This window comes from Elephantulus edwardii, unplaced genomic scaffold (genome assembly GCF_000299155.1).
Source record: "Elephantulus edwardii isolate Elephantulus edwardi_28Jun2011 unplaced genomic scaffold, EleEdw1.0 scaffold00025, whole genome shotgun sequence".
Taxonomy (NCBI): domain Eukaryota; kingdom Metazoa; phylum Chordata; class Mammalia; order Macroscelidea; family Macroscelididae; genus Elephantulus; species Elephantulus edwardii.
Genome location: NW_006399775.1, coordinates 13001373 through 13016728, shown reverse-complemented (window position 1 = coordinate 13016728; position 15356 = coordinate 13001373). Strand labels below are relative to the sequence as shown.

General features: G+C 38.1%; 1 protein-coding gene across 1 annotated transcript in view; it reads left to right on the top strand.

The window, feature by feature from the left end:
• The window catches only part of TSSC1 (tumor suppressing subtransferable candidate 1), a 269381-nt gene that overhangs the window by 224898 nt on the left and 29127 nt on the right, over positions 1-15356 (top strand). Inside the window, exon 5 of the mRNA XM_006882920.1 lies at positions 1486-1585. Within this exon, the coding sequence (XP_006882982.1) occupies positions 1486-1585 (100 nt within the window). The remainder of the gene's footprint in view (positions 1-1485; positions 1586-15356) is intronic.

The following is a 15356-nucleotide window of genomic DNA, read 5'->3' as shown; positions in this document are numbered from 1 at the left end:
ATTAATGCTGTGATTAAAAGTAATAATAGCTTTGATGAAATTCTTTACGTGATAGTTTAAAGAAAGTTCACATGAAGATGCCCTAATCAATTCTATTATGTTGCTTTTATAGTAGAGGTTATTACAGAATTTTATTTATGTCATCCGTGAATGCTAGACTATGGTACTCAGTTACTTAATATTATAGTACATGAAATTAAATTCTTTATACATGTTTTAACAGTTTCTTTAGGGAAGACAAAATTTCATATTTGTGTTCAAATTCAAAACTAGCTGATCTACTTTGAACTTTACCAGTGAGATGATGTAATTTTAGATCTCTCAGTAATGATTTAAGTATGCACAGTATCATTTAGGATGTTGTGGCTCAAATTCTGGAATTTTTATCTCAAGTTGGTTGAAATATGAGTCACCTGTCTCATGGAGCAGGGAGTCCGGAGAGGTAGAGCAGATTCTGGGTCTTGTACATCAGGGTGTCAGCTCCCTTTCTCTGTTCGTTATCAGTTCTGCCTTCCTATCTCTCTAGTATTTTTATTATTCTTAAACTGGTAAAGGTGTGGCAGTAAAAGATGTAGTTATCATGCTAGGCCTGCCATAACAAATTATCCCAAACTCAGTAACTTCAAATAATAGATATGTATTCCCTCTCAGTCCTGAAGACTAGAAGTCTGACTAGTCAATGTTTGGGCCAGGCGGCCCTCCCTTTAAGGAACCAGAGGAAGGTGCTACTTTGCTTTTTCAGCTTCTGGTCACTTTTCTGTTGCTACTTTCACATGGCCTTCTCCTCTGTTTTCTTCTGTGTCCTTCTAATATTCCTCTTTCCTCTTTTTCAGATACCTCTTAATGTGTTTAGGGCCTGCCAGAATAATTCAGGATGATTTCTTCTTAAGATCTCTAACATCTTCAAAAGCCCTTTCTACACATGCCCTAATATTCCCCAAGTTCCAAGGATTTTATGTAGACCTAACCTTTTGAAGGATCAGCATTAAACCTACTAGAACATCCTTCCCAAAATCACAATCTAGAAAAGATTAAAGAAAGTGTCTCTTCTTGTGCATCCTTCTTAATCCTGTACTTTATTGCTTCCTTTCAAATCACACCAGCGACCAAGTTAATTCTGACTCATAGCAGCTGTCCATCTGGATTCCTCAGTGGTACACCTTGCTAGGAAGACTGCTTGTCTGTTCTCTTGCAGAGCAGCTATTTCACTGAAGAGAATTGGGTCCCATGTACACTCTTAAATCAAATACTATCAAGAGGAATGGCATTGAAACAAGCAATTTAGACTATTTGTTGGTGAGATGAATTAAATGTTCACCACAAGTATTATCAAATAATAATTTTAATAAATACTAGTAATTCCCATGGGTTAAGAAAAGAGCTTGCTGATTTATGAATAATGTATGTAAAAGCTCCTGGGTATAAGTTTGGGTATCTCAAATGTATTTATTAATTATTAATGTCTGATCTGTCTTTTTCTCTTAGTGTTGCATGGGAACCAATGGGAGATGGAAAAAAAATAATTTCATTGGCAGATAACCATATCCTGCTGTGGGATTTACAAGAAAGCTCAAGCCAGGCTGTGGTAAGTACAAGAATTATCACTTGAGGGGGCGGGTATGCTTGTTTGTTTGATAATTTGGTATTTTGTTGTTTCCTTTAAATTGAACCGTTAATCTGAATTTGCTTCTTGACTCATAATTTTGAGTTTTTTATAATTATCAATTATGAAATAACACATGAATAGATTGAATCATCAAAGAATTGAGTGCAGTCATTCCTAAATTTAGGCTTCAGGACTGTACACAAATACGATACAAAGTTCTGATAGTTGACATAATTCTTAGGAAAATGTCCAAGAACATATTTTTTTCTTTTACAAGTATATTTTGTTTTTAATGAGGACATTTTTAATGTAGTTATCATTGAAATACCAGTTTTAAGTAGAAGCTGTTGAAAATAATACTAATTTTATAGGACTGACTAGTTCTTTCACTGTGATTGTGTAAGTTTGTACAAATGACTGTTACCTATTGTGTTTTAACTCTGTCTTCCTTTCACTCACATTTGTATAAAGAAGCCTGAGATCACATACAAATATGTATACACAGTTTAATATAAATTTGTATTCACAGTTTCTACCTGTGAAAGTTAGGACCTGTGTAGGGCTGAAACCTCTCAGAGAAGGAAAAACTGAAATATTCTGCACTGGTAGGGAGCTCTAACTGATATAATCTGGAGGGAACAGAGTCACTAAACTGATGGACTCACCTCTCTCGTACTTGGAATCCATGAGTGGCTCTGAGGAACAAAGATGAACAATCTTCCTCTCATATGATTTGAGGAAAATGTAATTTCTATTTAAAATTTTCAAATAAAACACATTTCTCTAAGTCATAGCCTAGAATGTAAATTTCACATAAACCTTTAACATAGAACAGGAAACTTAGAAGAAATCTCATTCTTAAGATTGGCTTCTGTGAATTGCATCTGCAGGTGATCGGGGAGTGAATACAGTCTCTTCTGCCTCTTAGGAGGACTTGGGTGAAAAGTTTTGGCCATTTTTGGAGATATTCCCTTTCCAATCCACTTCTTTCAATGTATGTTTGAATATATTCCTAAGTAAGTTTAATAAATAAAGAGGCCTGGCAATCTACTCCTGCAAATCAGTCAATGAAAACACTATGAATCACAACTGTTGGTATCAGATCTTCATCGTAAGAATGACTCAGGACAGTGCAGTATTGCACTCCGTCTTACATGGGGCCTCCCACGCATTGAAGACTGACTGCATAGCCTTTACCCGTAACAAGTAATGGCAAATATAAAGGGCAGTGTTTCAAAGAACTTACTGAAATGCTGAGCTTCCTGGCAAGTTTAGAAGGAGAAACGTGGGATAGAGATCACAACTCCTGGTTAGAGAAGATGCAGAGTGGAGTTATCCGAATACTTAGTGTATGCTCCTTAGTGAGAGGACTGCAAAAAGGAAACACACCTGAGATTCCACATATTTGAATGCAGCGATTTTTCATTTGCCCCAACTTTGCAGCTCTACTTTATAATCAAACTGTGAGCACATCTTCAGACCCTAAGTCATCTCAAAATGATTTTATGGTAGGGTGATTAATCTGTAACTTATTTTCTGCAGAGACCAATTTAGTTTTCTCTCCCCCTTTTTTATCCCCTGTCAGCAGTTCTGTCAATATCACTTTGTGACCCTCCACCGTAGTATTTAATACAGAAACCTTCCTATCGATTTCAGCCATCTTCACAACCAAGCTTCTCAATTTTTTTTTTATTGTTTGAGGATATTACCTTCTGTGGTGAATCTAATCTTATGCTCACTGCATCATTACCTTTTGCAATTAAATTGGAGATTCTTTGCCATTTATAATCATTAGCAGAACTCAGGGGAGGTCTGGAGTGGGAGGCTCCACGGGTTCTACAGATCGCGGTGAAGGCAGAGGGGATGATTTCCCTGTTTCGATTTGTCCTCATTTATCTCTGGGTCTAGCAGCTTTCACTAGCCATGGAAATAAATAGCTTTTATCAAGGTTCAGACAGTAGCCGAGGAGAAAGAAGAAACGCTGCAGTTACTCCTGCATCTAGAATTTGCTGCCTCCTCTCACTTCTTTTTTATGCTTTAACATTGTTGTCATTAGATGCCATCCTGTTGACTGCAACTCAAAATAACTCTGAGAACAACAGATCGAAACTTTGCCCTATCCTGTGCCAGTCTCTGCTGTGCTCAGGTCCATCATTGCAGTTATGATGCCAGCCCATCTCATTGAGGGTTGTCCTCTCATTTGCCATCCTTCTACTTCTCCTAGCATGTTATGTTTTTCCAAGAACTGCCACCTCCTAACATCATTCCCAAAGTATGTGAGACAGTTTCACCATCCTTACCTCTTAAGGAACATCAATTCCTTCAAGATTTACTTGTTCATTTTACAGTCTGTGGCATATTAAACACTCTTTTCCAATACCACATTTCAAAGTCATCATCAGTTCTTCCTCAATTCAACTGAACTCAACTCATTGCATTTGAGTCAGAATCAACTCATATCTGATCTTTCAGTAGGTTTTTTTTGAGGATGCAAATTGTAGTAAATTGCTCATTTTTCTGCCAAAGAGCCTCTGTGTGAATTTGAACTGCTAGAGAGGCACCACCTTTGGGTAACCAGTACATCTCCTTGTGGAGTGCATCACCAGAGGTCATTGTCCAACATCAGCAGAGAATTGCCGGAAGTCCAGGCTGGGTTTAGAAGGGGTCGTAGTACTAGGGATATTGTTGCTGATGTTAGATGGATCTTAGCTAAAAGCAGAGAATACCAGAAGAATGTCTATCTGTGTTTCATTGATTATGCAAAGGCTTTTGACTGTGTGGATACTAACAAACTGTGGCTGACTCTGAGAAGAATAGGAATCCCAGAACATTTAATTGTGCTAATACGAAACCTATACTTGGACCAAGAGGCAGTCGTCAGAACAGAGCAGGGTAACACTGCATGGTTCAAAATTGGGAAGGGTGTACGCCAGGGATGTGTCCTATCGCCATACCTTTTCAGTCTGTATGCAGAGCAGATTATCCGAGAGGCTGGGCTCTATGAGGAGAAGCATGGCGTTAGGATTGGTGGACGATCTATCAACAATCTGCTTTATGCAGATGACACAACCCTGCTCGCTGAAACTGAGGAGGACCTCATGCACTTGTTGCGAAGGGTCAAGGACTGCAGCCTTCAGTATGGACTGAGACTCAGTGTCAAGAAGACAAAAATTCTCACCACCGGACCAATCGGTAGCATTAGGATGGATGGCGAAGAGATTGAGAGTGTTCACAGCTTCAGTTTGCTCGGCTCCACGGTCAACACTCTTGGCACCAGTAGCCAGGAAATCAAAAAACGTATTGCGATGGGAAAGTCTGTGGTTAGGAACCTCTCTAAAGTACTCAAGAACAACGGTGTCTCTCTGGAGACTAAGGTGTGCCTGATACAGGCCATGGTTTTTTCGGTCACTTGTTATGCATCAGAGAGTTGCACAATGACTAGGGAGGACAGAAGGAGAGTGGACGCTTTTGAGCTGTGGTGCTGGAGAAGGGTACTGAATGTACCCTGGACTGCCAGGAAAACAAACAGATTTATCTTGGAGAGGATTAAACCAGGCTGCTCCTTGGAGGCAAGGATTCTGGGGCTTTGCCTGACATACTTTGGACAAGTTGTAAGGAGAGACAAGTCTTTAGAGAGGGACATCATGCTGGGTAGAGTAGAGGGACAGCGCAGGAGGGGAAGACCCTCTATGAGGTGGATTGATTCGGTGACTGGGGTAATCGGGATGGGTGTGTCAGAGGCAATGAGATTGGCACGGGATAGAGTACGGTTTAGGGCTGTTGTACATAGGGTCGCACACGACTCGACGGCACATAACAACAACAACAACGTGATAGAAATGAAAATACCATGTCTTAGATTAGATGCTTCTGTGTGGAAGCGCCTAAAAGTAGAGTATAATCTGTTTGATTTATAGGGCCCCAAAGCATTGAGAAATAGATTGACCTGGTGGCTTCAGCAGTGATGTCAGAGATGCTGAGAATGGCACAGGATAGGGCAGTGTTCAGGTTTGACTATTCATAAAGTTGTGATGATTCATATTCAACTCACGGCACCTAACAACAAATTAATATTAATAGGGAGGGAAGGAGCTTTTAGTTATATGAAAATCATTAAATATATACCAAATACCATAGACAGAGTCCCTGTAAAAATATTGTTTGGAGTCAAGGAAAGAATAATGAATAGAAGGTTTGAATGATTATCAGGGGTGAGGCAAGAGTAGAACTCCACTCACATTGAGAGTGTGCTTCTGTTTCCCCATAGTTCTTTTTGCTTGAGTTTATTATCATACCTGTGTTATAAGTAGTCTCTGATTTGCTTTCATCTTTCATATTCTTCAAACTAAATTCCAGAGGGAAAAGACTGTGACATAGGGGAAAGGAAGAGACTTAATCTATTTAGTTTGTTTGGGAGTTTAGAAATTAGAGTCTAAAGCCTGATAGATTCAATAAAAATGTTAGCTGTAACATTTACTAGCATAGTGAGATTAATTAACTTTTGAAAATCATTTTCTGGTCTTGAAAACAGAGAGGTACTAATTTTGCATTGTTGTGATTGTCACCAGAATGTTGAAGAAAGTGTTCATTTGTACTCAGTAGTAATAGAAGCCAGAGTAAAAATCTTATTTTTCCGTCCTCCTTTGCAGCTTAAGTGTGACCATTTGACTAAGTTATGGGCAAATGGGGTAGAAGTGGCATGTTCTGTTTTTGGGAAGTGTCCCTAAGTGAGGAGATATTTCCTCATTTTTTTCATTCTTGCTGCTAGAATGTGGGTATAATTGCTGAAATCAGAGCAGCTATCTTATGCTTTGAGATGAACTTGAAATGGAAGTCACTCCAAATAGGACAATTACATATTAAGAGCTTGACACAGTGTGAGCCATGGTGGTAGTGCGTACGCATATTGGGTTACTCACTGAAAGGCTGGCTGTGTGAATTTATCAGCTATCCCACAAGGAGATAGATGGGCAGTCTCCACCTATAAACATTTACTGCTTTGGAAACATAATAGATGGTGGTTGTGAAATGGAGCAGACTCAAACCACAGTGAGATTTTTACAGTGTGTGTTGTGTATGGCTGTCCTAATGGTTATCAGGGGGAGACCAAAGGAATGTTGTTTTCCTTGCTCTTCAGAGTTCACTATCCCCACTTTCTATTACCTAGCATGTAAATTAGCTCCTTAGTTTGAAAAAATAATTGTGTGTAAATCATGTATAGCCTTAGTATGTCCTAGAATATTTAGGATAATACATGATATACCAAAGAAATGGAGCTTAGGTGAAGAAATTATGGCATAGAGTAGAATTTGAAAAATGTATGGTTAAGGAGTTTCAGGGAGCAAATGTGAACCTATCAAAACCCCTGCTGGATGAGTTTGAGCATTTTAACCAGATCCGGAGAGCTAATGGAAAAGTTAGATTACCTTCATTGTTCTAAACAGTTCTCAAAACTAGCTTTCCAATAAATAGCCTCTGCTAGGTGACTTTATGCTCCAGCCCTGGTCAGGTTTTATAATCGTTATAGGCTCTACAAATTTACTGTTAGGAGTTCCACTGTATGCCATATTAAACTTTTACTTTGGAGAAAATTACTAATAGTAATCTTTAATAATCCTGGTTTTTTAAATTCTTGGGCTCATTTAACTTACTGCTGGCTATGATTTCCCAATTGTCATGCACATTCAAGTATTCTTGAGAGGAGAGAAATTATAACTTAAATTTGTTTTCAAAGGTAATAAAATGTTTTTAGACCAAGTGATATTGTTTTTGTATGCAATTACATAAATATTTAGTATTATAAATTCAGTAGCTGTCTTTTTGTATTTTAAAGGCATCCAATAATATTTTTGTTAATAGTTCAAACAGTGTATCCTTTAAAATGTACATAACATAGGCACTGTACTTAGAGATCCTAATGGATAGAGCATGCTATGAAAGAAAGAGATTGGAGGCTATCTTTCTTCAAAATAGTGTCCATCTCTTCTCATACTACTCAAATTACTTTTAAGACTGAGTGCTCCACTTGAGCTACTACTACCTCTTAAACTTAACTGGGAGAGAGAGAGACAGACAGAGAGAGAGAGTAAAAGAGAGAGAGAGAGTAAAAGCAGTACCTGGGTCAGAGCATTTAAATTGGAAGCTTCTGGAATTTTCTCAAATTAGTTCCAGCCATATTAATTTTTTAATGTCCTCCTGGTGATGAATGCTTTTGTGAGGATTACAAAGAACTGTTAAAACAGGACCTAATCTTGTTTGCCTTCAATTAACAGGACTTCAAGATATTTTAACCACTTTTTTAAAGTATTTTTTAAAATTTTTAAATAATTATACTCACATGTGGTTGTAAAACTAATACAGATAAATTCTTTGCACTCTTTGCAGGTTTTCCCAGTGGTAATTAGGTAGTTCATTAGGTGCTGTGGAGTCAGGTATAATACATAGTGACCTATGTCAGACATGGATTCCTTGCCCTATGTTCGCCATCTTCATGATCTCTTAAGGCTCAAGCCCATTGTTAAGTCACTGTGTCACTCAATCTTATTGAGGATCTTCTCCTCTTTCACTGAGCCTTTATTTTTCCCCTAAGAGGATCTTTTTTTCCAAGGACTGGTACTTCTTGACAACCTACTTAAAGTGTGTGAGATTCTGAAGTTTCAATCTTTTCTTCTAAGGAAACTGGTTGCACTTCCTCCAAAACAAATGTGTTCTTTTGACAGTATATTTAATTCTCTTTATTAATACCACAATTCAGAAACATTAGTTCTTTCTCAGTCTTCCTTATTCACGTTCATCTTTCAGATGCATGTCATTGTGTGCTGTCAAGTCAGAACCAACTCATAGCAGACCCTCCAGCAGATTTTCAGAGGCAGAAAATGACACAGAAAGAGATTGTTCATCTGTCTCCCACAGAACATCTGGTGGATTTGAACCAGATACCTTTGGGATTGCAATGAAGCATCTTACCAGTAGGCCACCAGAGCTCCTCAGATGCATAGGAAGCTTCAGTCAGTCACACACCTTAGTCTAATTTTTTTTAATACCTTATTCTTTAAACTGACATTCTTACTCCCAGTGATACTATCTTATAAAACTACTATGGAGCAGTATCACAGCCAGAATATTAACAGTGATTCAGTCAAGATACAGAGCAGTCTCATCACCATAAAGATCCTTTATATTGAACTTTCATAATTAAACTCTTCTCTTCTACTCCCATGGCTTAACTTTGGGAATTTGCCACTTGTCCTTTATTTCTCTAAGTCTGTCTTTTAAAAATGCTAGGAATCATATAAAATTCAGCCTTTATGGAGTGACTTTTTTCACTCAGCCCAATTCTCTAGAGATTTGGCCAGATTATTGTATCAATAGCCTTCGTTTTTGCTGTGTGGTGTTTTAGTATAGATATACTATAGTGTGATTTACCCATTCATTCACCTGATAATTGACAATTCAGTAATTGTTTCCTGTAAACAATTCAGTCATTTTTTGACTATATGATTAAAGCTTCTATAAACTTTTACTTACAGGTTTTAGTATGAACTTATATTTTCATTTCTTTTCCCCAATTCTCATGAGTTCAATTGCTGGCTAATATGTATTTGTAAGTTTAGTTTTTGAGAAAACTATCAAACTCTTCCTAAGTAGATGCAACAGATTATGTTCCTGCCAGGAGGTATGAGTAATCTAGTTTCTTTACTTCCTTGCCAGCCTTTGAAGTTAACACTATTTTATATTTTAGCCACTTTGGTAGGTTATTTCCTTCCTTGAGGGCAGATAATAGAGAACATATTTTCATGTGCTTATTTGCCTTCCATATATTTCTCTCCCCCTACCCTAGCCACCCATATATTTTTTGTGTGTGAAATAACCTGACTATATCTTTCGGTATTTTTCTTTTAAGGTCTTGTTGTTGTTGTTGTTGTTGTTGAATATTGGGGTTATTTTTCTGTTCTAGATACACTTTGTTTCAAGTGGTTTGCAAATATTTTCTTCTATTTTATCACCTATCTTTTTCATTTCCTCTCTGGGTCTTTCACAAAGCGAAAGTTTTTAATTTTTATGATGTCTGATTCTTCAACTTTTCCTATAATGTATCTTGCATGTTTCAGTGTGAGGGAGAGTAGGGTAACAATTTTTTTTTCTGTGATGTTGTTTAAAGTAAAGATGTCACAGCCTTTTTTTATGTCTGGATTGAGAGAGTAGACTTTTATTGTTCCTTTGTTTTTTTATCTATACCTGTTGGTGTTTTTAGGTTGCCAGGCTCTATGTCTCCAAGTCTCAAATGTAAGATGAAAAGAAAACCCAGAGAACTGACCGCCTTGTGTCCCCGGGCCCCTAGCTGCTCTGCCTTCCTCTCTGCACCTTTCAGAGGCTTCTCGTGTTCGTTTTATATATCATTCCCAGGGATTTTAGTTGTACTTAAAGGCCAGACGAAGGAAAGTATTTCTACCCCTCTTTCCTGAGGTTGATGTAAATGAAATGATTTTTAATCTGTCTATCCACAGGTAAAACTTTTTCATTGTCGAATTAGAGGGGGGATGAAGTCTTAGCATTCCATATACCTTGCTGTTATTGTTATGGTTCATCAAGTTGCTTGTTCCAGATACCTAGCAAGTATAAAATAAACCCAGCAAGTGTAAATGACCCAAGTCAGAACCTTTCCTGTGGGATAAGTGATAAAAGAAGAGACAAGAGGAAACAGTAAGATATTTAATTAAAACCTATCAAATCTAAAATGTGCTTTTGTTGTTGTGTCCTTTGAGCTGACTATAGCTCATGGTGACCCTATGAACAACCAATCAGAATCTTGCCCTATCTTGTACCTACCTTACACATACTTAAAAAAATCATTAAGAATTTCTTATGAAGTATAAACTGAAGTTTTATCTACATAAAAAAGTCAGTCCTGTGGCAAGGAGCTTCAACTACAATCCCAGAGTCGCACGGTTCAAATCCACGAGATGCTCTGCCGGGGAAGGAGGGACAATCTCCTCCTGTACCAGTCAGATCTGATTTGACGGTACACTCACAGAAAAAGAATAAAGTTAAAAAAAAAAAGTCAGTCCTGGTCTCAATATTAGGATGTTTATGATCAAATTAATTTGTTAAATACTTGAAAGTTATTTATTAAACTCCTTTTTAGAAAAGGTATATTGCTTTTTGAACACACTGTCATTGTTCAGTAATATAAGGTAGTCCACTTAAGGAAAGACAGACCTTGTGATCACGTGATTTAACTTCCTCATTTGACAAATGAGGAAAGTATGGCATAAGGCAGTTGTGTTTTTTTGGCTCTTTTTTTTATTATTATTAAATTTTATTAGTTTTAATGAACATTTACAGGGATTTTGGGTTTTCATTCCTTCATTGCTGCACCATTCTCTCTACCCTCCTCCCCAGTTTGTTGTTCTTCCCCCGCCATCCGAATGTCTGTTTTAATTGTCCAATTGCCACAGTGCTTGTCAAAGTCAGTTCTGATTAATCTCCTTTGTCAGTGTGTCCCTTGCCATTCCCTATCACTCCTCCCTGAGAGAGACTTCACCCTGATTCATAAGGAAAAGGGGATGGCGTATTCTCTTAGCTACTTCCTGCTGAAAAGGGACGCTGTGGGTTTCAGGGTGAAGATCTTCTCTCACTACTCTAAAGGGCCCCTTTGGCAGTAGAAAACACATAGACTATTATGGACATTGATTTTGGAATTTAGATGCACTCTTATTGATTGTGCTTGGCTGTACATGTTCATAACCTTGAAGATGTATCATGGGGGTGTTGCAACCTAGAAGACACAAATTTGACTAACAAGTTATAAGTACATGAGTCAAAAATTATGGAAAAGTAAAAGAAAAGATTCTTTCATTGTTTTACAAACCCTCCCCCAGGTCCCCTCCACCATGTAGCCCTCGCTCTAGACTCCTGTGATGACATGGCATAAGGCAGTTAAGGAACGTTCTGAAGATGACATTTTGAGTTTGAAATGACAAAGTTAAGTCTAGAATCAGGTCTCGTTTCACTCAGCAAATATATTTATTGAGATCCTATGAACTTTGAGAAATGACAGTAGTTATAGAAAGGCTTCAGGTGTTTTGTTCATGAATCATGCTTGACTCAACGGCAATCAACAACTATGCTTTCAGTATACCATCCTTCTCTTTCTCCAAGACCTTTGATCATTGAGTATCTTAAGTGATTAATAGTATTGTTAAGAATAGTAAGACTTATGTGTGCAAAGAGTCTTTCACAGGGTCTGGTGTATAAGTGCTTGGTAATACTTGTTATGTTTTGTTAAGACAAGTTAAAGCATTCAGCTGATTTAAAAAAAAAAAAAAGAAAAGATACCGCCCCACCACTGCCATCTAGTCAAGTCCAACCCACAGCAACGCTCTACTGGGTGTCTGAGGCTGTAAATATTTATGGACGAGGACTCCCATCTTTCTCCCTCTGAGCAACTATGGATTCATACCACTGACTTTTCAGTTAGCAGTGCAAGACGCATTGCTTTTGCGTCACAACCAGCTCTTAACTGACCCCCCAGTGTTGGAAGTTATAAATTGCGTGGGAAGAGGTTGTTCATATTTCTCCCATGGAGCAAGCTGGAGGATTCAAACCACCAGAGAAACATCCTCTTTTGACTAGCAGTCCAGCTCTCTATGAACTACACCACCAGACTAAGCCACCCAAGTTCCTAATGAAAACTAAGCAGTTGGAATCCACCATCAGTCGTACAATATGGGAGAAAGATGTTACAACCTGCTTCTACAAATGGTTGTAGTACTGGATTCCATTTTGAGGTACTTCTCCTATGTCTTGTAAGACCACTGTGAGTTGGAGTTGACTTTATGTAACAGGTTTGATTGCTGTTTTACATACTTGTTGAATGGATGGAATCACACTGTGGATTGATTCATCTCTTCTAGAGAGGATATTTTGGATTTCTAATGCCCAGTACATGTCAATGTGAACTTTTTTAGGGTCTTGGAAAATGTTGTTAAGTTTGTCCTTTCATGACCAACCTTTCTGTAAACATTCACTAAAAAAGAAAAAAAAAAGTATGTTACCAGTTAACATAAGGTCATACTGGAGTAGATTATCAATCTGACTTCCTATAAAAGTTGAAAAGAGTCACAGAGACAGACAAAGAAAGAAGGCATGTAAAGATAAAGGCTGAAATGGAAGTGATTTTATGTAGGTATAACCAGAAGCTAAGAGAGAATCGTGAGGCAGGTTCTTCCTCAGAGTTCTTTTTGTTGTATACCATCAAGTTGGAACTGACCCATCACTGACCCTCCATTGGGTTTTCAGAGTCAATCAATTGCATGCCTTTGTGTTGGCAGCATAATTCCTTGCCAGTAAGCCACCAAAACTCCACAGAGTTCTTAGAAGGAATCAGTTGGCACTAAACAGCTCAATTTCTACAGCTGTTAATGAACTTCTGTAATGTGTTTCCTAGTTTGTGACATTGTATTGCAGTAGGCTTACGAAACCATTATACAGAGTATAATGGCTGGACTACATGATCACCAAACTGGGTTTATGTGTTTTGTTGTTGTTGTGTTAGATGCCATCAAGTGTGACTCATAGTGACCTTGTGAACGACAGATCTGAGCCCTGTCCTATCCTGTGTTATCTTCACAATCTCTGACACACTTAAGATCATTGTTGAAGTTACTTTGTCAGTCCACCTGGTCGAGAGTCTTCCTCTCTTTTCCCATCCCTCCACCTTCTCCAGCATGATGTCCATTTCCAATGACTAGCCTCTCTTCTAAAAGAACAAGGCCACAGGGATCGATGGGATACCTATTGTTTATGTGTGAAGATCTCAAAATCTTGGTTGGAAGGCTACCAAGTGTCTTATGCAAGCAAGATTACAGAGGAGAGAAAAGAGATACTATAAAAACCCCAACATGTACTAATTCACAATTAAATTACTTTCTCCAAAGTCAGCAAATTATAATCACAATTCAAACATGAAAGATTTAATGTGCTTTCAATACTCTCAGTGTTTCCAAGCCCTAATTATTCTGTTTTAGAAAAATTCCCTCTCCAAGGGATTAACTGTAATTAGTTCTATCTTACCAACAGATCACTAATGTCTAATTAGTTTTATAGAAAATATATAGTTCCATATATGTATGTATATATTGTTGTTATGCACTGTCAAGTTAGAACTCATCCATAGCTAAACTCCCAGCACGTTTTCAGAGACAGTAAATTACATGAGAGGCGATTGCTCATCTTCTTCCCACAAAGCAACTAGTAGGTTTGAACCTAGTGTCTTTGCGTTGGCAGCATAACTCCTTACCACTAAGTCCCCAGGGCTCCAATATATATGTATATACGCCAACCAAATGAAATGATTAGTGTCAACTCATAACTGACCCTTCAGTGGGTTTTCAGAGACTGTAAAGTGCACAAGAGGTGGCCCATATTTCTCTGAGTAGCTGATAAATTCTAACTGCCTGCCTTTAGCTTGACAGTGCCATTCCTTTCCCCTTGGGCCACCAGAGCTCCATATACATATATGTTTGTACATACACACGTCCACACACATAATCTTAAGTCGTGTGTGTGTGTGTGTGTGTGTGTGTACACATGTACACATACAGTAGGTTGGATACTAATCCAATATGACTGGTAATTTTATAAAAGTGGAGAAGTGACAAGAAGGAAGAAGACATATAGAGACAGAGGTTGAATATATATGTTTTTTTCTAATCTGCTTGAATTAAAAGATACACACATACACATTCTGGCCCATTTTTGTAAAAAAATTTTTTTTAATTTATTTTTAGTTTTGATTGTGTAAAACTCAAGTCAGGTCCACATTTATGGATGTAGAATCTACTTTTCTCAGAAAAAAAGAACTTAAGTTGTGGTATATCAAAGATGGAATGCCAAAACCCCAAAAAACACTATACATAGTCCAACAAAACCTGTTATATGTAATATTCCTATAAATAACTACTACAGAGAGCTCTTTGAAATAAACAATGAAGGGAATAGGTTGTAAACTATGTCACATTCCCTCATGCTGGGTTGCTTCTTTCTGGAATCTTCTGGTTTCCAGAATGCTGCTCTCAACGGATGATCACTTCTTTAGAACTTGGAATACATCTTCCCAGAGAAACAGTATCAGTGATGGTGATTTAGGGACCTGAGCCACTATCTGTGAGTCTCAGTGTTCAGTTTGAACCGCATGTATATAGTGTCACACTCAGGTGACCAATGGGCTTGCATATGTGTGTGACAATGTTAACTGGGGAAAATGTGTTTCATTTCCCAGCTGGGAATGGCTGGACCATATCTCTAGGCCCCTGGTTCTCATCAGCTCCCACAACTGTGAATCAGAACTTCAGTACATTCATGGTTCACAGTGGTCAGGAGCTATGGCAGCTAGGTTGCCACCATAAGCCTAGTTCACAATCAAATTTTATTGTCTCACTGTCTATTAGTCTGTCTCTGTATGTCTGTCTCCTTTCTTTCATATTTTGAAGACAGAGAGATTGGCCTCAGCAGTTAGTTATCTTGTCTAATTTCACTTTGACCACTGACTTCTTTAGCCTTCAGACCATGATAGTGATCGTTCTCCCCAATAGTCTGTGACTTAACAACATCATCAAGGACCCAGGGACTTTGCATCTTTCTGCTCTGCCCCCCAGAACATAATTATCTCCATCTTAATGGCAAGGTGCGTGCATCTGTTCTAGCCAACACATTGGGACCCCTACAATATTCAGCAAAGAAATAAAAT